Here is a 26,164-nt window from a genome sequence, read left to right on the forward strand (position 1 = left end):
CCACGCACTCTGGAACCCCCCGCACCGCACCCGAGGCAGCCAAAAAGTGAATATATAAATAAAACACTTCTTCCCCCCAGAAATAAATCTAAAAGTTTGGAAGTTTGTTTCATTGGGGAGTTAATGTTGCTGGAAGTGTTAACTCACATGTCTTTATCATCCAGTTTAATTTGTACTTCTCTAACTTTTTATTTTCAGCATAATGGCAGAAACTGCTTCTCCACTGAAGCACTTTGTGCTGGCTAAGAAGACAATTACAGCAATCTTTGACCAGTTACTGGAGTTTGTTACTGAAGGATCACATTTTGTTGAAGGTTAGCTCCTCTAAGTTTTTTAAATAATTACTTTTGAAAATATATAAAGGTGCTTTATTCTTTCAACCTTGGTTACTGAACACATACAGGGGATTGTGCTCTATGAGAGATACCATAACAAATAAAACCCACTTCTGCCCTCCAAAAGAGGAAGATTGAATTATATTAATAGCAACTAAGAACAAAGTGCATATGTGAGGTCCTGTTCTAAGCACTTTATTTTATTAATAACTCATTTAATCCTCAAATCAACACTGAGGCAGATTTTAATCATACTCATTTTAAAAATGAAGGAGGGCTTCCCTGGTGGCACAGTGGTTGAGAGTCTGCCTGCCAGTGCAGGGGACACGGGTTCGTGCCCTGGTCTGGGAAGATCCCACATGCCGCGGAGCGGCTAGGCCCGTGAGCCATGGCTGCTGAGCCTGCGTGTCCGGAGCCTGTGGTCCGCAAAGGGAGAGGCCACAACAGTGAGAGGCCCGCGTACCGCAAAAAAAAAAAAAAAAAAAAATGAAGGAACTAAGGCACAGAAAAGGTAAGCAGCTTACCAAAGATCACGCAGCTAGTAAATGCCCAGACTGAAAGTCAGGCAGCCCACATTTAGCCATTATACTTATCACCCCCATCAACTCAGCAGTTAAACCAAGATCTGAGACCTTTCTTATCTTCTCAAATGAGGCTGGGATGCAGTGGGAAAAGGGCAAAAGGAGTTTTCTTAAACAGAGTGTAACTGTTCAAACAAAGGTGGTGAGAATGTCATACTGGGAAATACTACTTTAGAGATAATTGTTGACCTTCAAGCATACAGTGAAAAGGGAGGGATTCTGTAAACTCCTGTGACAGTGGGAAAACATTTGGTAGGTTGGTAGAATCAAACTTTTTTCCTTGTCCTTCCTAATTCTCTTTCACCAGATTTTGAGTTTCTTGAGAGTAGGGATCCTGCCTTATTATTTTGTCCGTATTACCAGATCTGACACAAGTTTTGCTGTTGAATGAGGAAAAAAATACTGGTTCAGAATCTTAGTTTTCAATTTGGAAAGAATTTGAGCTGGCATGGTGACTTTTGAATAATATTTTATTCTACAAAAGTTGATGGGAAGTGAAAATGAAGTTAAATGTAACATCTTCTGTGTATTGAGCATGTAATAGATGCTAGGAGCTATTACTCTAGGAGCTAGTGAATTCAGCTTTAGAATCTGAATTCAATGTTACTGTTATTGGTGGGTATCGAGCCAGTAGACACAACCAAACCACAGATCGGGAGAAGGAAGGTTTTATTACTTGCAGCAGGTAAGGAGAACACTGGGGATCTTTCCCAAAGCAGTGTGTCCTCAAACAGCAAAATTGGGGAACTTTTAAGCTAAGGGTACATGTGTATTTATGAAGGGGCTTGAGCAGAGGAGAATTCAGCATAGAATTGGAGCAAGGATCAACAGAGTCCAGGTCTTGGTTGACTGGAGTCAGGAGGGTCAACATCATCATTCAGTTCTCCACCTGGGTGGGGACTTTAGTTCCTGCAGAACGCAAAGATAGATAGATAGATAGATACACACACACACCACACACACACACACACACACACACACACACACACACACACACACACACACACACACATGTATGTCTCTTGAGGAGGAACTAGGACTCTGCTTTATCACTCACTATTGTTTGACTGCCCTTTCTCTTTTGCTGCATTCCTTTGTTCCCTTAAGATCATCAATTACTGAGACCTGTTCAAGGACAAGCATTGTGGCCAGGCTTAGATCACAAAATGGCTTAGGCCAGAATGGATTCTCTTAAGTCAAGAAAGCCATTTCTGGTTCTCTTTCTCCAGGGACCCCCTAACCTATCTGCTTACATTACTGGTTCTAAAACCTCAGAAAAAATTGTTGCAAAAAAGAGGCAAAGCAAGTAAATCAGGAAGCATGTAGAAGAGCAAGAATGAAATGAAAAACAAAGATGAATGTAATGGTATTTAAGCCAGTCTTGCCTGTATTCACCAAATTGCACATATTTTATCAATGTACTTGAAAAGTATGGTGAGATGTGAAGCTTAAGTTTAATTAGATGGTCACTCAGTAAGTTGTGTCAGTATTTGTCTCTAATTAGGACCATTCAGATAGCCAAATGAATCTTCATGTTTTCACCTTCAAAATGAGGTGGAAAAATATGTAAAATGTATATTCCTGAAATATAAACAAAACTGAGATACTTTCCTACTTTTCAAATCATTGCTTTCCCAGCTACCCCCATCTCTGGAGGAAGAGAGATTGGGGCTGGGGTAGGCAGTTACTCCCAAACCTGACAGGAGTGGGTTACAGTCTGCAATTCTCTTTTCATTCATGTTCAAGGGAGCTGTCTTGCTCCACCCCTGTGGGAAGCAGACAAGAAGTAGTAAGACAGCAAGGTCTTATCTAGCTTGAAGACCTCCTTGAACCATATCTTTATTTTGGGGAGACTGCGCATTCAAACCTCACTCTTAGCATGTGAATCCCTCTTCTCAGTTCAAGATTTGAAGCTCCTGTCAGGATGGAATAATAATAGGTGGATATTAGGTTCTAGTTTCGCTGTTCAGAAATGCTTTTTTGTCTTAGGTGGGTATTTTGTATCTTTGAGACCTAGATGAATAATAAATACCCTTTTGACTGGACCCCTGTCATTTTTAATAATTTTGAAATTCTTTTGGGCAGTATTCTTATGACCCATTACAACAAGGCATTCACCTTTTACCGAATATTCAGATACCATGTTATTTTTATTTTCAAATATCATGTTAACATAGAACAAAACCCAAATATATGTACATCTTAAGTATTCTGTTTTATAATTAACTTAATATTCATCTATATTACTTTCTCTAATACTGTTTCAATTTTACAGCAACATACAAGAATCCAGAACTTGACCGAGTAGCTACTGAGAATGATCTGATAGAAATACAGAGGTATAAAAATAAGCTTTCCATCATTGGTGAGGTGCTGTCTCGGAGACATATGAAAGTGGCATTTTTTGGCAGGTAATCCTTTATTATTTCTTCTCAAGGGTAGTTTCCAGATATTAGCTTTTCTTGATCATATCCGCAGCTCTGTTTCTGATGTTGCAGCAAGTGATATTCTTCCCTCTTCTCTTCACAACAGTTTCTGCCTGTATTAAATGTTAAAGCTATTAGCATGTAAAAGAACTTGTTCATTTTAGCTCCTGGTATAAAATATAGCTTTATGAAGCTATATTTTTGCTTTTTAAGAATGCTTATCTCTAAGAATTGGCTTCTTAGCCAGCTGTAAGAATAGAAAACCAGATAAGTATAATTTGTGACTTACTCTTTTTAAGTTTCTATTGATTATCAGGTGTGCCTTCCAAAAGGATTTTCAGCTCCATGATTCCCAGAGGGAGAATAAGAAGTGCAATTCCTTAATGAAACTTCTGGAGTGGTAGAATGATTTCTGCCACAGCTCATACGTTAATTTAAGGACCATTTGTTAACTACCTATGTACCAATCACTCTGTTAGGTACTAGAGATGCAAAGAGAAATGACGAGGCCCCCACTTGGTTGTTCAGATATCATGTGCTGTTCACCAATAGAAGCATTTATTTACTCACTAACCTCATAGGCCTTCTAAGCTATTCCCCATCTTAGGGCTTTAGCACTTGCAATTTCCTATGCCTAGAATTCTCTTTGCCTTGTTGTATGTCTGACTCCTCACTCTTCAAATCTCATCCTAAATGTTACTACAGCAGAAACCTTTCCGGACCACTCTAAGGTATTCCTTCTCAGTTATTCTCTGCTAAAGCACCCTGTTTATGTCCTTGAAAACTTTTCTCAAAGCTCTGTTTTTGTTTGTTTTATGTTGTTATCTGCTTCTTCCACTTGACCATATCCTCAGGGCCTTAAACAGAGTCTAGTATGAAGTAGGTCCATGAAAGAGGCCCTACCCCAGGTTAGGGTGGTATAGGAGTGGGAGGGAAGAGGCCTCCTGGAGAAGTGATGACTCAGTTGTCCTGCTTGAGAAGAAGAAATAGGAATGAGCTTTGTGTGTGAAAAAGGTCCAGCCCAGATTTAAGATGGGATGTTAGACCACATCTTGTGATGGGAAGAGTGGGCTGTGATTTCAGATTGTAATCTGATGAAATTTTTTTTACAGAATTTGCATTCTAAAAAAGTTGGCCTTTGACCCAGTGAAAGAACAAAGTTTTTACCATTATGTTTTGTCATGATTTTGTGTATTCATTCTTCAGGACAAGCAGTGGGAAGAGCTCTGTTATCAATGCCATGTTGTGGGATAAAGTCCTCCCTAGTGGAATTGGCCATACAACCAATTGCTTCCTGAGTGTTGAAGGAACGGATGGAGATAAAGCCTATCTCATGACAGAAGGGTCAGATGAAAAAAAGAATGTGAAGGTATACTGTTTGATCTTTAGCAACATAATGTACCTGACATAATGTCCTTAACTTGTTCTTTTAAAAAATTTTTTACAAGAAGATACTTTTAAGATACTTTTTAAGATACTTGTAAAAATTTTTTACAAGAAATACTAATGGAAGAACCATTAGTATTTCTATTCATAGCTTTTAAAACCATCACTAATATTTTGAATTTTCTAAAATTCTTTTGCTTCAGAGCTAGGTTACTGGAAGAATAAAACCTGTCCTCAACTAAATGAAAGTAAATTAGAATTAAAAGTTTATAAAATTTTTAAAATAGTGTTCCTGGTGAAAAGAACATTATTGAAGTGTGTTGTTGCTGTTTAATCTCAAATCTTGTCTTTCTAAAGAAAACTTTGTTTAAAAAATTGAGCTCTGGAATCGTTTTTGACACATCTGTGCCTTTAGAAACTGTTTTTGCCTTTGGAATATTTGGTAAGCATATTCATTAGTAAATGTTATAGCTTTATCAGATAAAGGCCAGTGGTAGTTCCCTACCTTTCATAAATTTCTTAAGGAATTCAGTGGCACTAGATTTTTTTTCAGCCAAACAAAAATAAAAAGCAATTAGGATGCAAGATATTTACTCTGCAGTGAAAGCAATTGGTAAAAGGCACTGCTTCTCACTATGCTCACTTTCTCTTAAGTCGTAAGATGTCTCCCACAAATGCAAAAGTTCAGTGTGTGAAGATCCATGCTATTTTAGTTTTGGCTAAACTGTAGGTGAATTCATAGGTCTAGTCCTCCTGTGAGTTTGCTGTTTGATCAGAGAAAGTAACTCAATCTGTCTAATACCCTTCAGATTACTTACAAACAATAAATAAGATGATATTTATGAAAATATTTTTCAAGCTTTTAAGCCATACAAATGAAGGAATTGCTTATTTTGTAATCAAGATAAGTAGCAGACACTATTCTAAATACTTGTAATAACTCAAATCTCACTACAACTCTGTCAGATGGGTGCTTTTATTATTTTAATTTTACAGGTAAGGTATCAGGATTTTTTTTTAATTAAATTAATTTATTTATGACTGCGTTGGGTCTTCGTTGCTACGCACGGGCTTCCTCTACTTGCGGCGAGTGGGGGTTACTCTTCGTTGCAGCGCATTGGTTTCTCATTGCGGTAGCTTCTCGTTGTGGAGCACAGCCTCTAGGCACGCGGGCTTCAGTAGTTGTGGCTCGCGGGCTTCAGTAGTTGTGGCACGCAGACTCTAGAGCACAGGTTCAGTAGTTGTGGCACACAGGCCCAGCTGCTCCGTGGCATGTGGGATCCTCCCGGACCAGCGCTCGAACCCGCATCCTCTGCATTGGCAGGTGGATTCCTAACCGCTGCGCCACCAGGGAAGCCCAGGTATCAGGATTTTAATACAAGTTTATAATTCTATCAAAAAGTTTATGAAAGCAAGCAGAAAAACCCCTACCTAACATTGTCACTGTGGAGATTCACTTCAAGCCTGATCAGGACTATTGTGCCCATTTGAAAATAGATGTTTCCCTTTAAAATTTCATACAAATCACAAAAGAACCATCGAGGTATGTGTACTGATGCCCTTTCCTTGATTATTAATTTTGTGTTAAGCCCTTTGTACTTAATTGTATGTTTAACACATACAAGAAAGGTAATGAACTAATGTGTGTCAGAAGTCATCTTGAGAAATAGAAATATTTTAGGAAATTTAAATGGAAAGAGAAGGCATAGTCATTGATACAAAGCAGGCTTGTGTGAATAAATAACTGCCTAGTGACGTTCCTTTATTTTTCCCCCCTTATTACTAAGCAATAAACTCATTTTAGAAGAGTCAGAAAATACAATTAGGCAAAAAGAAAAGAAACTCCAAACTCTGAAACTTCTAAATTCAGTGGAAATTCTTTGCTATAGAGTTACATTGGTGTTTCTCTGTATTTTTAAAACAAAATGGTTTTATATCATATATGCTATTTTCTTTCTTTTTTTAAATAATTTTGTTTATTATTTATTTGGCTGCACTGGGTCTTCATTGCTACACGTGGCCTTTCTTTAGTTGCAATGAGCAGGGGCTACTCTTCGTTGCAGTGTGCGGGCTTCTCATTGCGATGGCTTCTCTTGTTGTGGAGCACGGGCTCTAGGCACACAGGCGGGCCAATAGTTGTGGCATGCAGGCTCAGTAGTTGTGGCTCGTGGGCTCTAGAGCGCAGACTCAGTAGTTGTGGTGCATGGGCTTAGTTGCTCCGCGGCATGTGGGATCTTCCCGGACCAGGGATCGAACCCATGTACCCTGCATTGGCAGGTGGATTCTTAACCACTGCACCACCAAGGAAGTCCCATATATGCTATTTTCTGATTTACTTTTTTTCTCTTAATATATTGTGAATTTCTTTTCATACATACAATTATCAGTTTCAGGGGTTGCATGGGATTCATTGCCAGAGTTCCATTTGTTGGACATTTAGAATGTTTCCAGCCCAGATTATCGTTGTTGAATGGTATGAGTAAACGGTTTCAAGGCCTTATTTTTTTTCCTACTTGGTAATTTTAAACCTCAGGTTTCTCAAGATTGCTCAGATGGTTTTACTTCAAAAGATTTAAAGTTCTGCTTTTTCTACATGTTTTGCAGAAATAATTGTACCAAATCATAATATTTTAAATTTTTATTGAATTTTGTTACAAGTAGAGTTTTATTTTTTCTTTCCTTCCCACTTTAGACAGTTAATCAGCTGGCCCATGCCCTTCATATGGACAAAGATTTGAAAGCTGGCTGTCTTGTACATGTGTTTTGGCCAAAGGCAAAATGTGCCCTCTTGAGAGATGACCTGGTTTTAGTGGATAGGTAAAATTACATATGAATTGTTTTATACGTATGTATTTGTATTTTTTTTTTTTTAGAAATGCTGCTTGCTTCTAGCATGTAGTACGTAAAGTTTTTAAATGTTCAGTTGCTTAAAAAAAATGTTCAATTGCTGCTTTGTTCTCATTTGCTAGATTGTAATGGAATAGATAAGTTATTATTTTTTTGTTTTTTAATGGTTTCATAAAAATGCCAATTTATCAGTTTAATTCTGTTACAGGAAGTTTCAAGAATTGTCACTTTTTCTCTAGACTGACTTTGTAGTTTGGATAATTGGTTGGGCCTTAGAGATTGTCTCATTCTAGATACCTAGATAGATAACTCTAAATAGGTATTATTTTTAATCAGTAATTATTCTTGAGACTTAGTTTCCCAAAATAACCGCTGGACAGTTAATACAGCTTTTCATTATTCAAGAATTAATTGCGTGCTTTTGTAATTTATTCAGGCTCTTCTGATTAACCTGCATTTAATATGTTTTTTCAAAAATCATCCTACTACACTGGTGCTTAATAAAATGGTAATGCATATCTCTTTAGCAGAGTCCTTAACGAAAAAAAGTAGTTAAATGATTTTTTTAAATTGTGGTGTGCTCTTTTGTTTTCTTCAGTTAAAATTTCAGTGTTCTATGGAAATCTTTATTTTTTTGGTTGAGGGTCTTCCCTTTTGATTGAAAGCAAGTTTCAAGTAATCAACAGAAATAGCTCAGATGAGAGAAGGTGCTTGGGAAATTAAAATATTTGGTTTAAATATAATATTAACTAATTAATTTTTCTTTATTTCATGATCAGACTGTATCCATGACCCCAACCTGTTAACTTGCCAATTTGTCACAGGACATATCAAGTCAATGTATAGATAGTTGGACTATACTTTTTATAGTATAGATTGTATATTAGCCTAGGTTTTATTTTGTTTTTTTCCATTGCTTATTTTCAATCTTCCAAAGCATAAAGATTTAAAAGATTAAAATAGTGAACATGTTACTTGCTTTGTCAAAAATCACGAAGTTTTCTCTCTTTAGTAAATAAACTTTTTTAGCATTTGTTAAGTTGTTGATTGGACAGGCTCTGGGGGGTTGTCAGCAGAATAGAAGTATGTAAAGCACAGATTCTCAGCTTTCCACAACTGCTGTCTTATAGCTGAGAAAGTAATTTAAATCTCCTAGGCTTCAGACTGATAACTGGTAGAAATCCTATCCTTTAGACTTCAACTAATTCTTAAAAGTTTAAAAAAATTATCTCTCTGTAATCTAAATTTTCTTTTTAAAGAATATATAACACAATTCTTATTTTATTCCCATTAGTCCAGGTACAGATGTCACTACAGAGCTGGATAGCTGGATTGATAAGTTTTGCTTAGATGCTGATGTCTTCGTTTTGGTTGCAAACTCTGAATCAACTCTAATGAATACGGTAGGGTCTAATCATTATTTTGTTTGAATGATAGGAAATGAAATGATGTCTGTTTTAATTCTGAAAAGTGAAGGAAATCCAAGTCATGGATTAGAAAGAAGCTTTAATATCAGAGGTGAACGAAGAGGTTTGTGTTTCTGTGGGATTGGAAGGGCTGATTCTGGTTTGATGGCTCTAACTTCTAGTGAATATTTGAGTTCACGGTGTGATACATGTGTGTTGTTGACATTCACTGTGGTTATTTACAAGTTTCTGAAGGAATAGGCATCAGAATTATTAGGCTGTTGGCTTAAGTCTTTTGAATAAAGTATAAAACTCCCACCTCACCTCCCTATCTGGCAGGCAAGGCCTTTCATACTTTTGAGTTTTGTCAGCCTTTTCCAGCTTTATCTGTGTGCACTGCAGGTTTCAGCTTACCTGTGTACACTATAAGCTGCTGTCAAACATAGAAGATTATTTATCCAGAATGTCTAGAGCCAGACTTATTTCAAATAAACTTTCCAGAGTTTCAATATCTAATATCCAAAACTATTGTATAATCTTAAAAAAATGTTATTCATCAAAAGCATATAAATGGCCAAACACCATTAAAACCTAGGTGTTACCAGCAAGACCTGTTTTGTCACCGTGTTATTAGTGTTTATATGGCCCAATCTATATCACATAAACCATGTTGCTGTGACAACACTGACAGTTGTTTACAACCTGATGGTATAAAAAATAGGGAAATGTTTAAAACCTGTTTTAGAGTAACTGCATTATTTAGGTGTTGGATAAACAAACTTTGATACACATCCTGACTTTGGTACCTTTGTTTATGTTATTCTTTGTGCACAGTTCTTCCCCCTCCCAATTTTTCATCCTTCAGAAAGCCCTGTTGTCAGTACTTTTCAAGCCCATCTTTATCACCACTTCCTTCTTTATGGAGCATTTCCTAATTTCAATTGGATATTTATACTATTTATGGCATATACCTTTATTGTTTATTACGATGTGTTGTACATGTGTCTTACATTATTATTTACTTAGTCTAAATCTTCAAAAAGATGTGAGGTAGCTTTTTAAAAATATGGACTGTCATATCTAGCAGTATCTTTTATGTCATGCATATAGTAGAAACAGATAAATATTTGTTAAATTGAATTTCAAAAAAAGACTGACGGGAGGAGCAGGAAAGTCTTAACTTTTGCTTTCTTATATCTTGGTTTTGTCATCTTTTTTTTTTTTTTTTTTTTTTTTTTTTTGTAACGAGTGGTACGCGGTCCTCTCACCGCTGCAGCCCCTCCCGTCATGGAGCACAGGCTCCGGACGTGCAGGCTCAGCGGCCATGGCTCACAGGGCCCAGCCGCTCCACGGCATGTGGGACCCTCCCGGGCCGGGGCACGAACCCGCGTCCCCTGCATCGGCAGGTGGACTTCCAACTACTGCACCACCAGGGAAGCCCAGTTTTGTCATCTTTGAAAGTTTAATGCTCAGAGTGCTTTGGGATCCTTTATCAGTGGGTGTTATCACTGTTGTTAAATGGTTCAAACTTTGAGATTCAAATAAAGTTTCAAGTATAAAGGTAAAAATAAAGTAGCTTTAAAAAGTAAACATACTGTTGGATATTTCATGTTTTTCAGGAAAAACAGTTTTTTCACAAGGTAAATGAGCGACTTTCCAAGCCTAATATTTTTATTCTGAATAATCGTTGGGATGCCTCTGCATCAGAGCCAGAATATATGGAAGACGTAAGTTATTTTTTTCTGTAAGTTTTGAAGTACAGTCATGTACGTTGCTATCTGAAGAAACAATACATCTCATAGAATAGAACATGATAAGCAGCTATTCTCTTGAGAAGAATATAGTTACAGAAAACCTGAAGTGGATATGTGATAGAGACAGAGTATTAAGCTACTTTGAAGGAAAGTTATGTTATAAAAGTACTATCTAATCATTTTAGATCTTGAAATGTCCTTCTGTTTCTTTGTTGTTGTTGTTGTTTTAATATTTATTTATTTATTTGGTTGTGCTGGGTCTTAGTCGCAGGCAGGCAGGCTCCTTAGTTGCAGCTTGCCGATCTAGTTTCCTGACCAGGGATCGAACCTGGGCCCCCTGCATTGGGAGGGCGAAGTCTTAACCACTGCGCCACCAGGGAAGTCCCCTGTTTTTTTTAATTCTCTATTTAAATATAACATGACAGAAAAGTGTACAAATCATAAGTGTCCAGCTCAGTGAATTTACAAATTTGACACCTGTGTAAGTATCCAGATCAAGAAGGATCCAGATCAAGAAGCAGAACATTCCAGCACCCCAGTACCCCCTGTTTCCAGCCTTTATCCTCCAACCCAAGAATAACCACTTACCATGTCTTCTGATACCCTAGATTAATTTTTCTGGTTGTTCAGCTTTATGTAATGGAATCACATAGTATCTACTTCTATGTCAGGTTTTTTGCTCAACATTATATTTGTGGTGTGTATGCATACTGCTGTGCATAGCTGAAGTGCATTGCTGTGTGGTATTTCATCCTATGAATAACAATTGATCTGTTCATTTTGATAGTTATGGGCATTTGGATAAATTTCCTGTTTTTAGCTATCATGAATAATGCTGCTGTGCATATTCTTTTTCTTTTATTTATTTTTTGCCTGTGTCGGGTCTTGTTGCGGTGCATGGGCTTCTCTTTAGTTGTGGCATGTGAGGTCTGTAGTTGTGGCACGTGGGCTTAGTTGCCCTGTGGCATGTGGGATCCTAATTCCCCGACCAGGGATTGAACCAGCATCCCCTGTGTTGCAAGACGGATTCTTAACCACTGGGCCACCAGAGAGGTCCCTGTGCATATTGTTGTATATGTCTTTTTGGTGCACATTGGTGTATATTTCTGCTGAGTATATACCAGTGGTTCTCAGTGTAAGTGGCTGCGTGATTTTGTCCCCCAGGGAATATTTTGGTTGCCACAATTGAGGGTGTGTGCTACTGGCATCTAGTCGGTAGAGGCTAGTGATGCTGTTAAGCATCCTATAACACAGAACAGCTCCTGCCCCCAAAGCAAAGATTTATCAGACTCAAAATGTCAATAACACAGGAATCAGTAATCCATGGGTATAGTCTAGGAGTAGAATTGCTGGATTACAGATTAAGAATATGCTGGGGGTTTATTGTTTGTTTTTTGGCCTCACCACGTGGCTTACCAGGATCTTAGTTCCCTGACCAGGGATTGAACTCGCCCCCTTGGCAGTGAAAACAAGAGTCCTAACCACTGAACTACCAGGGAATTCCCAAGAATATGCTGTTTTAATAAATACAGCCCAAGTGTTTTCTGAAGTGCTCATACCAGTTTATATTCCCACCACCAGATTGAGAGTTCCACGTGATTTATATCCTTGCCAACCCTTGGTATTTTTTGTTTTTGTTTTTCATTTTAGTCATGCTGGTGGTTTTAGAAACTTCATTGTAAAAAGAGTAGAGAATCTGGTATTTGGTCTACTAATAGTATTTAATTTGCTTGATACTACTTTTTCTGATTTTAATAGTAGTATGTGTTTATTATTAAAAAAAATAGAAAATGCATTAAAAAATGAAATTTACACTATCCCATCACTATTCACGTTAGATTATTTGCTTTCATTCTTCCCCTCACCCCCCAAATTGAAATTTTGCTTAATATGATGATTTATATCCTGTTTTTATTAACTCTTGCTTTATAATCATACTCTTTCAAATTGGGGTCTCATTTAATCATCAGAGAATTAGGAAATATCACCCACAGATTGTTCTTCTCCATTCCTATTTAGCTTAATTTTATTAAGTCTTAACATGGAGATCTCTTATCATAATGCTAAAGGCTGGTACTAAACCCTAACTAACTTCCAATCCTTCTTCCTAATTTAGGTACCCAGGTGCTATTGTTAAACCTAAAGTTAGAACTCCAATCCCTAGCTAATGCATTCTCCCCAATTTTAATTCCAGGTAGTTTTTTTTTTTAATATTTATTTTAATTTATTTATTTAGGCTGCGCTGGGTCTTATTTGCAGCTTGTGGGATCTTCGTTCCAGCATGTGGGACCTTTTAGTTGCAGCATGCAGGCTTCTTAGTTGTGGCCTGCTAACTCTTAGTTGCAGCATGCGTGTGGGATCTAGTTACCCAATCAGGGATTGAACCTGAGCCCCGTGCATAGGGAGCGTGAAGTCTTACCCAGTGGACCACCAGGGAAGTCCCCCCAGTGTTTTTTAGAAGAAAAATATACCATCTATGTTCTGATTTCAAAATAAAAATAACTTCATTATAGCAAATTTATTGTAGCACTTAATTTCTGATTTTAAAGGTATTAATAGCTTCACTGTAGAAAATTTGGAAAATAAAAGCTTAAGGAAATTAAAATGCCACCTAGTTTTGTGGATATTGCCTGCATGCCACCTATTAATTTACATAAATATATGTACACATCATATACCCTTAATACAGAATTAGGAACCTTTCCCCATGCCATTAAACACTAATGTTTGTCTACAGTATGTTTCTTAATGGTTGTGTAGTATTTGATGGTCCATCAGAATTTTAAATTAAATGTTCAAGGAAGAATCATTAAGTTAAGAGGAAGATTTCCTGTCAGCAAGTATCAAACTTCATTTATTAGAATTTTTGGGTTTGTTACGTATAAGACAACTGTTACTGTATCATATAGTAACAATATCACTATAAGTGGAGTTTAGTATAGGCCAGTAACTGTTATATTTATTTAATTATTAGAATTCTTTTAATACCGTTTTTCTCTAGGTACGCAGACAGCACATGGAAAGATGCCTACATTTCTTGGTGGAGGAGCTCAAAGTTGTGGATCCTTTAGAAGCACGGAATCGTATCTTTTTTGTTTCTGCAAAGGAAGTTCTTAGTGCTAGAAAGCACAAAGCCCAGGGGATGCCAGAAGGTGGTATGTATTCATTATTTCATCCTTTTGAAATACAAATAGATTATAAAAATAGCGTGCTAGAAATCTTATCTTGCTATATACTAGGTTTTAAAATCTTCACCTAAATATTACAGGTGGGGCACTTGCAGAAGGATTTCAGGCGAGATTGCAGGAGTTTCAGAATTTTGAACAAATCTTTGAGGTAGGAATTTTGTGAATGTACTGACTAATGTAAAACCATAGCATTGGTTGGAGAATGATCATAATCTTCTGTTTTCACTACTTACCTTTGTCAATAACCTTTGGTGTTATTTAGTGTAGTTTCTGACACAGCATGTAAAACGAGGCAAGTTGGAAGAAAGAGAGTCCCTGCAAAGTGGATGATCCATAAGAATGGAAAATTAAAGATTGTAATTTCTTCCTATTCTTTTTCTTTAATGTATTTGTATTTAAATGAGACACTAGTTTCTAATATTTTGTTGTTCAGTGGGTAAAATATTCTATATTCAATAGTCAGGCACAAGATTAAAGAAATGTAACTGCTGTTGGAATGGATAATAGAGCAAAATGAAGATTTTCTTTTTTGATAGAACATATTTAATGTCATTGGACAAAAGTTAATTACATTTCTAAACTGTATTGTCAACTGTTAATTCTCCATGTTTTATGCCAAATGTCCTGAACAAACGAATACAAAAATAATTAAGATATAGGTCCTGTATTTTAGGAATCTAAACTGCTGAGGCGCATGAATAGATAGTGTGTGTGCAGCACTGGGGAGGGAAGATACTCTTATGTTTTGGTGTAGGTGTTTTATTCAGAGACATTAAAACTTTCTACATTGACTGAAAAATTCTCTAGCTGTTAATCTTCTTGACTCTAATTTAGCTCTTAGTTGTGCTTATTAGATTGCATATCTCCTTCTCATCTGCAGATGAACACAGATACTTCAGAACTGAAAAAAAACTTCCATCAGTAATTATTCTTCCTTATGAGTAGTAACTGTCTTAATAATAAGGACATAAATGTTGAATGTACTTGGCAGAATTTTAAAAATTAACCATTTGCTCACTATCCCCTATTTTTAATTTGGTGAGAGGGAGAAAGACCATTAGGTAGATAAAGACAAGGTGTTTAAGAAAACCCATTCTCTGCTATCTTGGTAAGATGTTTCTGATTGTTCAGAGGCCCCTGGGATATCAGTAGGTGTCTTGTCAAACTAAGCTATAGGATATATGATATCTCAGTTACTCAAAGACCATTGTTTATCTTCTTTCCCTCTTGCTTTCACAAGAGATTTCAATGCTCTCCTCACTCTTACCAGTTATAGTCATTTCATCCATGGAGAAAATAATTGGGGAGCATATCATTGTTTCCCTTGTCTTTTCTTATTTATTGAGCTTTTCTTTCTTCCTGTGTGTTTGTGTGCATGTGTGTTTGTCATTCATTTCTCCTACCAAATCATATACTGTTCAGTTATACATTTATACCTCTTTCATATTGGTTCCTGGTACAGCATTTGATTTCCCAGAATATCTCCTTGAAGAGGTGGGAATGAGAAGAATAAAAGATGTGCTGTAGAGCACTGGTTTTCAAACCTGGCTGATGATGAGAAACACATGAGGTACTTTAGAGAACTGCAGACTCCTGACTCATCTCAGAGACTAATCCAGTAGGGCTAGGATGGACCTAGGAATCTGTTATATATTTAAAGCTCCCTGAGTGATTGCAATAATCAGGCAGCCTTAGGAACTATTCTTTTTAATGTTTTTAGAAGAAACTTGGCATTTCACTTTTTTATTGTAAAAGTTCATTTGAGCATCTAAAAATTATATATGGAAAAAACTTTATGAGCAAGAGCTTTTACATGAAGTTGTGGAGAATGTTAGGCTTTAGAGTTTGAAATTTTTGTTTAAAACTATGATATAAAATGAGAATCAGCTAGAAATTATTTGAATTTACCTAAAGGAATAATCAGGTGGCAAAAAATTTTGTCTGGATGGCCAGACCTTTTTTTGGTAACTGCACTGCCAACTCTTTTCAACTTTTGTCAAAGCTGAAATTTGTTACTTTTAAAACTAATTTTGGTAATTTATGATTTCCTATAAATTGGTGCATTTCTGAGAATTTATGATTTAGTATAAAATTGTTTATTTAAAAAAATTTTGTATTCCTTTTCTATATCTATACTTATATGTATATATAGATAGATAAAGGATACGAGAAATATCTGTGTATTTTAAACCTTAATTGGATTTACCAATGATCTGATTGCTTTGCTTTTCCTCCAAAGACTTTGGTTAATTTATCAGTCAATACATAGTATTTTTTGGGTTTTATTCATTAAATTCTATGTTAATCTTTACACAAAGTTTCTTTCTGCTTTCATTATATAAGTGGGATTGTTTTTTGCTTTTTGGTCTTTAAGAAAGAATTTAGGGCCATGAATTTGTCTGTGAGTGTAGCTTTGGATGTATTCTATAGGTTTCAGTATCCAGTTTCATTGTTGATTAATTTTTAATGATAGCTTTTGGCATTTCCTATTCAATACAGGAGTTATTAAAATTCAGATGTTTTGATTATTATCTAACTTTTCTTGATTTTTTTTTTGCATTGTGATCACAGATGTGGTCTTTATACACATTTTCTCTGTTTTTAGAATTCAATATTGTGTGTGTAGTCTTATAAGATGATTTTTGTATAAAGAAAAACTGTACCAAGTTAGTCATTTTATCAAACAGTCTGATCTTTGCTATGGACCTCTTGAGATTCATTTGGTTTAAAAGAAGCTGAATAGTATGAACTTTCAGGGTACCAAGTTAAATAAGGCTTGGAAATTAAATAAAATCAATCAAGAAAATCAATGTTAATTCTATTCATATGTTTTCTTGTTTTCAACCTATATTTGGACAGGTGTATATTCTGAACACAGTTTAGAAATCTAAAATTTTTTTGCCCAAGTATTTGGCCATTAACTATTCTTAATAGTTTTGTGTCAGTGAATTTGTTGTGAAGGACATTCCTGGGACAACTGGTGAAATTTGGAAATGGACTGTATGTTAGGTTAATAGTATTGTACCGGTGATAAAAGTTCTGAATACAGTAATTGTTTTGTGGTTGTATAGGAAAATGTCCCCGTTCTTAGGAGACACATGTTAATATATTTAGTAGTAAGGCTGTGGTGGTTACAATGAACTGTCAAATTGTTCAGGAAGAAATATATACAGGTATGTATAAAGATGAATATTTATATAGACTTATCTATATAGATCTGCATGGAGAGAGAAGGAAAGGTAAACAAAGCTGAATGTTAACATTTGGTATATTTACTTGAAAGGTATATTGTATCTTGGTGTTCTTTCTTGCAATTTTCCTGTCAGTTTAAGATATTTCAAAATAATATGTTGGGAGTGGTAAGTAGCATGTTATTGGGTATTTAGGGTCTTTTATCAAGGGGACTTGACAAGCTGGTTTATGTTTTTGTTTTTGTTCTTTGCGGTACGCGGGCCTCTCACTGTTGTGGCCTCTCCCATTGCGGAGCACAGGCTCCAGACGCGCAGGCTCAGTGGCCATGGCTCACGGGCCCAGCCGCTCCACGGCATGTGGGATCCTCCCGGACCGGGGCATGAACCCGTGTCCCCTGCATCGGCAGGCGGACTCTCAACCACTGCGCCACCAGGGAAGCCCTGTATGTCTTAATTACACATAAATATTAATATTTACAAATTTGTAACTACATATGACTAAATCATCAGTTGTTTTCTGTAGATGTTATTAGAAAATCAGAAGATGATCATAATTGAGATGTGATTATTGTTTTGGTTCTAAATCTTTAATAAGTTTTAAAACAGCCTACAGGATACTCTGACAAGATGGAATTTAAATTGTCTGGTGTAGTATTTTAAATTTCTCCTTGGAAAATTAGAGTTCCTGATAAAATAAGTCTGGGAACTGCTGCATGCTATATATGTCTCCCATGGAGATTCATAAGTATATTAGTATATAAAGGGCTCTGAGAAATTGTTCAGTAAAGAACCTTTATTTAAATTAGCATTCCCTGGGACTTCCCCAGTGGTCCAGTGGCTAAGACTCAGTGCACCCAATGCAGGGGGCCCGGGGTCAATCCCTGGTCAGGGAACTAGATCCCACATGCTGCAACTAAGACCTGGTGCAGCCAAATAAATAAATATTTTTAAAAAATAAATTAGCATTCCCTATACTTAGTTTGGAATAGAGTATTTCTTTTGCAGTTGACTTCTGATATTTTTCTGATCAGCGGGAACGTCAGTGTGGGATACTTTTTAATTAGAAAAAGATTGCCTGTTTTCTTCTTTATACTTATTCACCAATGTATATTTTTGAATCAAGGAATAACTTGTATATTGCCTAATAACTTTTGGAGGTCTTTTCTTTTTCTCTAGTCTAGCTCTAATACTGTGCTGTTATCTACAAATTTGGGGTCTTCATTGCTGATATCTAGATCTGCTTCATCGAGGAACAGAATTTCTTTTAACTTTTTTTTTCTTTTAAAAATATTTTTATTCTTTTATTATAGTTTTTGTGGTGGTTAATTTGTCAATTTATGAGATAGTTATTTAAAGTAAAATCATAACTTTGTTTTGGTCATTAAAAAATAAGCAGTTTGTAAAAAAATAAGCATTTGCAGTTTAAATGTTTAATATTTTGTAGTTATTGGTGGCTTCTGCTTTGGCATATACAGAACAGGAATACTGTAACTTCTTATTACTGATCGCTTCAGGATTAGTGATAAATTAGTATAAATGAGCTTGACAATGAGCAAAAGTAAGACTATGCACTGAAAAAAAGTAATGGGCTCTGAGTTAAGACATAAACTGTTAACTAAATGAATTACCCTCATGTGCCCTATAGCTAAAGAAATGAATCTGCTTTGTTTTCTATACCTCAAAAAAATACCAAAGAGAGAATTTAAAAGTCTCTTCTGTCTTAGTGAAATAATCATTGTAGAGATGTGATGGCTCAGCATAGATTATAAATAGAACACTGAATGAATATATAATATACTAATGATTTCACCATAACAAATATAGTGCTAGAGTATTGTGACTACCTTTTAAAGCTTAAAAGCTATTTATTTTGATAAAGGATAGTAATTACTTTCAGAAGTAATTACCACAATTTGTACTGGTTTTATATTAAGTTCAAGAAGATGAATTCATGGAAGTATTGGAGAGTTGGGGAGTATATCCCTAATTTGATGTCGTGACCCTGATGAGTGTTCTTGGTTGTTCATAGACCAGATAGTATTTCTCTACACTTGCAGTTGTTTTCAAATGTTATGTCAGTACAGAATTTGACTTTTCTATGATGTAAAAGTGAAAGGCCAATTTTAATTTAATAATTTTGCTAGCACTTAAATGATGAATCACAGTAAATGTTTTAAATAACAAGTAATATGCACATATATTGAAACTGAAACAAAATTTCACAAAAGAAACATCCATCATCATATGTGGTGCATTCTGATGTATTCTCTGTAAAAAACACGGGTCATGAAACACTAATTGATTTGTACAACTGTTAGTAAGTTGTGAGCTACAGTTAGCTTGAAAGTGAAACAAGATAAGGCATCATTCTGACCTATATGCACACACTATAGTCCAATGACAATAATGGGATTATCTTAGAAATAGTTTTAGATATTTTTCTATAAACAATTTAAAATATTAATTAGGTTGTTTGCTGTTAAATAGTATTTTTCAATTTGTTCAAGCTTTAATCTGTAGAAGTCCTTTTTACTAACTTTATGTGAATCGTATCGTTCATTTGTTTCAATGTAGAATTCTGTTTCATGGCTTAAGAACTTCATGAGGTTTTCATTGCAAATATGAGAAAAATCAAGATAGATGGACTAGAAGTAGATTAAAGGTGATCCAAATAAAATTAGTAATCCTAATAGGAAACCTTTTTTAACATTGAAAATAGCACCCTTTTTTATTTATTTAAAAAAATAATATAGTCAAAGAACCATTGCACATTACTGTGTAAAATTACACAAAGCTACGAACTTGCTGTTAAAGCCTTTTAACTTTTAAATTTTTGACATTTCTTTTTACCTTTATAATTTTAAGTTGTGTTTGTCATCCATTTATTTTCTATCCTTATGTCTGTTTTGGTTAAGATTACAAACAGCAAGTTTTTGTGTTTAAATTCCTGAAAATGTTGGGATGGAATTACAGTAATGTGTTATGGCTTGGGCCCCTCGCAGGAGTGTATCTCGCAGTCAGCAGTGAAAACAAAGTTTGAACAGCACACTATCAGAGCTAAACAGATACTAGAAACGGTGAAAAACATAATGGATTCAATAAACGTGGCAGCAGCAGAGAAAAGGTATGAATTCATTTTACTGCAAAATAAAAAATTACTTCTGTGTCAATATGAATTATTTAGACTAAGGTTTAAAATTTTTATATTATTAAATACCTTTCACACTAACATCAACCTTGTAGGTTTAGCTGATGCCTACTTGCATGTTTTTTAATGAATATTTGAAACTATAAATATTTTTTTTACAACCTTGAACAAATACATCATTTACATCCTCTGGATCTCAGTATTCTCGTGTGTGAGCTGTGATTTTTAAATGTTCAGTGGCTTTAAATGTCTTTAAAGCAGTGAAAGAACCATTTCTTCCAGCAGAATTTCTCGAAGTCCAAAACAGGTGACCCTCTTTTTACATTCAACCTATCACTCATCTTTCATGTATTCATACATCGAAACCTTGAAATCACTCCTTTATGCCAGTTGTGGTTTTATATCAGCTGGTAAACAAACAAGGTGATACTACCTGCCAGCCAAAAAGTGAATTTGGTAAGCATTACTCTATATGTCATACTATATTGCAGTATTTTATTCCATTTATTACCTTGTAATGATGAAAATGAATACACGAAAGTGCCAACACTAGTCGAAGAAAAGGGTAGTTCTCACAAACTTGGTATACTTGAAACAGAGATTAAGATGTTATTAGATGTTATAAGCATAATGATGTTAAGCCTCAATTGGACCTTTAAGTGGGCTTAAGCCAATCAATGGGAAGATATAAAGAATCTAAGATTAAATTCAAGATATAAAATTGGGGATTTTAAATGTATTTGATCTTGCTGAGAACAAAACTCCACTCATATCTAGGTCTGTTGCCTAATTTTGACACTTTAGCAGGAATGCATTATGTACAACATTAGAAAATTTGCAGCATATAAAACTCAAGGATCAGAACCCAGATTCTGATCTCTGGCCCTATGCACACTGTTTCTGTATAGTGAGCTCAGTCGCTTTATTATGGTAGCCAAAGTAAGTATTCGTCCACTGGATTGACCTTAATTTTTATAAAAATATAGGACATTGAAATAAACGTAGCACAAAAAAGATGTGATTTGAGGGTGGTTTATGTATAATCATGCCTTGGGAACAGATGTCTTGGGAAAGATGATCTTAAAAGGATCTCAGGCTTTTATTTTCCTATATCATCCAGGGGTTGACAAATTTTAGCAGATAGTAAATATTCTAGGCTTTGTAGGCTATACTGTCTCTTTGGCAACTACTCAGTTCTGCGGTTTTAGAGCAAAAGCAGCCATATACACAATAGGTTCATGAATGCTTGTGGCTGTGTTCCAAGAAAACTTTAACAGAAACTAGCGGATGGCTGGATTGGGCTTGCAGAGTGCTGTTTACTGGCCCCTGTTTATTAAGTAGACTTAATATTGAGTTAGTTCTGTTTTGACTGTTCACATCTATGAAATGGGTGGAGATTTAGCATCCTTATTAATCCTTTGTGGGATTCAGGTACCACATGAGCAGAGAGACAGTTTATATCCAATCATCTGTAAAACATTTTATAAGTGAAATATTATTTGAATCCTTTTAGATGTTGAAATACAAGATTCTTTTTCTTCTGTCATGCTAACAGATGGTTCAATATATAAGTGAGTGTTTGTACTTAATTTCTTTGGGACTTTAATATACCCTGAATATTAATTACTTTTCATACTATAATAGGGTTTATTCAATAGAAGAGAGGGAAGACCAAATTGATAGACTGGACTTTATCCGAAACCAGATGAACCTTTTAACACTGGATGTTAAGAAAAAAATCAGGGAGGTTACAGAGGAGGTTGCAAATAAGGTGGGTAACATTAGCTTTGTGATTATAATATCTGGGAATGGAAATACTTTTGATAATGCTAAAAATGGTATCTGTTACCTTAAAGGAATATTTAAGTTTTTTTCAATTTAATTTTTTTGAGTAGTTGGTAATCTTGTTTAAATATTTTAATTCTGATTTTTTAATATTTTTAGGTTTCATGTGCAATGACAGATGAAATTTGTCGACTCTCTGTTTTGGTTGATGAATTTTGTTCTGAGTTTCATCCTACTCCAAGTGTATTGAAAGTATATAAAAATGTAAGTTAAATTGTAGTTAAATGTTATTCAGATACAGTTTCCTTATGTTATTCTGATTCTTATTCCACTGTTTAGTGGTTTGGCCATTTTAGTGTCTTCATGGCAATCAGTACATGATTAAACTGTTACATCTCCTGTGCACTCTTGTAATAAATGTAAACTATAAAGTACACAGAAGAATTATCATCTTAGAAAAGAATAAGATCATTTTAGTGTTTACTTCTTTTTTGACATTTTAATAAAATCTGCATATATTCTAGAGAAAAAATAACGTGGGCATTTACCATTGTTAATAGGAGTTAAATAAGCACATAGAAGATGGAATGGGAAGAAATTTGGCTGATCGGTGCACCAATGAAGTCAATGCTTCAATGCTTCAATCCCAACAAGAAATTATTGGTAATATTTATGTCTGCAAGTTCGTGTGTAGTTTTTTCTTTATGTCGTTGTTAAAAGATTTATTATAAAATCCTTTAGATATTTTATAAAATATTATATACTGTTGTTAACTAAAACATCATAATTTGGTTCTTTCTAGAAAATTTGAAGCCATTACTTCCAGCTGGTATACAGAATAAACTACATACACTGATTCCTTGCAAGAAATTTGATCTCAGCTATGACCTAAATTGCCACAAGTTATGTTCAGATTTTCAAGAGGATATTGTATTTCATTTTTCCTTGGGCTGGTCCTCCCTTGTCCATCGTTTCTTGGGTCCTACAAATGCTCAGCGGGTGCTTCTAGGATTATCAGAGCCTATCTTTCAGGTATATCTATATATATATTTTTTTTTTTGAGTAGGCTTATTATTAGGTGGTTATTGCTGTACTATACAGGTATGTATCTGATTCTACCAGTTTAGAGTCTCTTTTTAAAAACTTTTTTGAATTTATCAATTCAATAATTTTTTAAATTAATTAATTTTTTTTTTCTTTTTGGCTGCATTGGGTCTTCATTGCTGCGTGCGGGCTTTCTCTAGTTGCAGCGAGCGGGGGCTACTCTTCGTTGCGGTGCTTGGGCTTCTCATTGTGGTGGCTTCTCTTGCTGCAGAGCACAGGCCCTAGGCACATGGGCTCAGTAGTTGTGGCTCAAGGGCTCTAGGGCGCAGGCTCAGTAGTTGTGGCACATGAGCTTAGCTGCTCCGCGGCATGTGGGATCTTCCTGGACCAGGGCTCGAACCTGTGTACCCTGCATTGGCAGGCGGATTCTTAACCACTACGCCACCAGGGAAGTCCCTCAATTCAATAAGTTTTCAGAAAACTTACAGAGTTGTAAAACCATCTCCACAATCCAGTTTTAGAACATGTCTGTCACCCCAAAGGCTACCCTTGTGCCCATTTGCAGTCAGTTGTCATTTCCACCTCCAGCCCTACTGCTAGTCAGGTTTCTCTAGCTATCATTTTTACCCTTCTGGACATTTCATATCAATGGAATCACACAAAATGTGGCCTATTGTGACTGGCTACTTTCACTTAGCGTAATGTTCTCAAGGTTTGTCATCACGGTATATGAATGTTGTAGCATGTATCAATACTCCATTTCTTTTTTTGGATGAATAATATCCCATTATGGATATCACACATTTTATTTATCCATTCACCAATTGGTGGACATTTGAGTTGTTTGTACTTTTTGGCTATTATGAATAATGATGTTTTAAATACTCATAGACTGTTCTTATATGGACATCTGTTTTCATTCCTCTTGAGTATATATGTCTAGGAGTGAAATTGCTGGACCACATGGTAACTCCATGTTTAACTTTCTGAGGAACTGCTAAACTGTTTTCCAAAGCAGCTGCACCATTTTACATTCCCACCAGCAACGTATTAAGGTTCTCTTTCTCCACATGCTCATCAAGACTTGTTATCGTCTTTTTTATTATGGCAGATGTGAAGTTGTACCTCATTGTAGTTTTCATTTGTATTTCCTTAATGACTGATGATTTTGAACATCTTTTCATGTGCTTATTCGTGTATCTTATTTTGTAACATGTCTATTCAAATCATTTGTCCATTTTTAGGTTATTTGGCTTCTTACCGACTTGTGGGAGTTCTTTATATATATTCCAGATACATACAAGTCTTTATCAGATACATGATTTCCAAATACATATGTTTTTCTAGTCTGTAGCTTGCCTTTTAATTTTCTTATGGTGTATTTTGAAGTGTAAAAGATTTTAACTTTGCTTTTATTTTTTTTTTAATTTTTATTTATTTTTTTTGGCCACGTAGCTTGTGGGATCTTAGTTCCCCAACCAGAGATTGAACCCAGGCCCTCGGCAGTGAAAGCGTATAGTCCTAACCACTGGACCGCCAGGGAATTCCCAAGGTTTTAAATTTGAAGTCCAGTTTTTTTTTAAGGATTGTTTTTTTGGTGTAAAAAAAATATTCTTTATATACAGTTTTAATTTCACTTGAGAGTTGAAGGCTTGTTGTTTTAGGTAGACTCATTGTATGTTATGAAAATTCATTCTTCATGATATCATTGGTCCATGTCACAGGAGATAACTTTCAGACCATTTTTATTTTCTTCATGTATTTATGGTAAACTCATTAATTGGAGTCATTCTTTTTGTAGATTTACTACTGTAATTTTAAAAGAGAATACAGTCGAATTTTGTAAATGTAACTGTTCCATTTGTAGTGGTTTAATTGAATTAATCCTTTCCCCCCCCCAACCTCATTAGCTTCCTAGATCTTTAGCTTCTACTCCCACTGCTCCTACCAATCCAGCAACACCAGATAATGCGTCACAGGAAGAACTCATGGTTACCTTAATAACAGCATTAGCCTCTCTTACGTCTAGAACTTCTATGGGCATCATTGTTGTTGGAGGAGTGGTAAGAAATAGTAACTTTTTTTTTGAAACAGTATTTTTTAGTGTAATTGAAATTGAAATTACTGCAAAGCTACCTGCTAGATCAGGAAAAGAAAGATATATTTACTTCAGTTTCCAGGATCTATAAGATGACATGAAAAGTTGTAAGTTAAAATTAGTGAATTGGGTTTCACAAGTCTAATCTTAAAAATAAATATTTTAAAAAATTTTAATTGAAATATAATTGACATATAAAATAGTATGTTTTAGGTGTATGACATGATTTAATATATGTATATATTGTGAAATGATTACCACAACATAAACAATACTTCCTACTTTTACATCACAGCACACGAAGAAACAATATTTGTGCATTGGAGTAACAGGAATGATCCAGGTCCCTTATCTAGCCTTCTCCAAATACCAAAGGGATCTGCCTTAAAGTATTAAATATTATTTTTTGTAGTAGTTCTTATATGCTAAAAGTTTTTTTCATATCATTAACAGCGTAGGTTTATTTTGGTTTTTTGTTTTGTTTTTATTGACGTATAGTTGATTTACAATGTTGTGTTTCAGGTGTACAGTGAATGATTTAGTTACACAAATACATAATATCTCTATTCTTCTTCAGATTCTTTCCCCTTATAGGTTATTACAAAATATTGAGTATAGTTTTCTGTGCTATACAGTAGGTCCTTGTTGGTTATCTTTTTTTTTCTTCTTTTTTCTCTTTTGGCCACACCACGTGGCATGTGGGATCTTAGTTCCCCAACCAGGGATCGAACCTGTGCCCCCTGCAGTGGAAGCATGCAGTCTTAACCACTGGACCGCCAGGGAACTCCCAGTTAACTATTTTATATACAGTTCATTTTGGTTTTTTAAACCTTTGACCTAAATTAACATCCCTTTTTGAGATACATTGAATCAACTTACCAAACGCCTGGCAGGTTATAAAAGTTCTTGCCTGGTATTTATGTGCTGCTCCTTTTTTCGGCTTGATTTCCGGTAATTTCATATTTTCTCATAGAG

At 35.3% G+C, this 26,164-nt stretch overlaps 1 protein-coding gene across 2 annotated transcripts in view; it reads left to right on the forward strand.

Annotated features, from left to right (window-relative positions):
- Positions 1-26,164, forward strand: part of MFN1 (mitofusin 1) — a 34,251-nt gene that overhangs the window by 1,211 nt on the left and 6,876 nt on the right. For both annotated transcript variants that reach the window (XM_024755115.1, XM_024755116.1), the window contains 14 exons: positions 199-314; positions 3,192-3,327; positions 4,549-4,711; positions 7,421-7,545; positions 8,870-8,978; positions 10,601-10,708; positions 13,737-13,890; positions 14,004-14,071; positions 20,117-20,238; positions 21,907-22,033; positions 22,207-22,311; positions 22,608-22,710; positions 22,850-23,079; positions 25,002-25,154. In XM_024755115.1, the coding sequence (XP_024610883.1) occupies positions 203-314; positions 3,192-3,327; positions 4,549-4,711; positions 7,421-7,545; positions 8,870-8,978; positions 10,601-10,708; positions 13,737-13,890; positions 14,004-14,071; positions 20,117-20,238; positions 21,907-22,033; positions 22,207-22,311; positions 22,608-22,710; positions 22,850-23,079; positions 25,002-25,154 (1,815 nt within the window). In that variant the 5' untranslated portion in view covers positions 199-202. The remainder of the gene's footprint in view (positions 1-198; positions 315-3,191; positions 3,328-4,548; positions 4,712-7,420; positions 7,546-8,869; positions 8,979-10,600; positions 10,709-13,736; positions 13,891-14,003; positions 14,072-20,116; positions 20,239-21,906; positions 22,034-22,206; positions 22,312-22,607; positions 22,711-22,849; positions 23,080-25,001; positions 25,155-26,164) is intronic.

This window comes from Neophocaena asiaeorientalis, unplaced genomic scaffold, assembly GCF_003031525.2.
Source record: "Neophocaena asiaeorientalis asiaeorientalis breed wild unplaced genomic scaffold, Neophocaena_asiaeorientalis_V1.1 scaffold188, whole genome shotgun sequence".
Classification (NCBI taxonomy): Eukaryota; Metazoa; Chordata; class Mammalia; order Artiodactyla; family Phocoenidae; genus Neophocaena; species Neophocaena asiaeorientalis.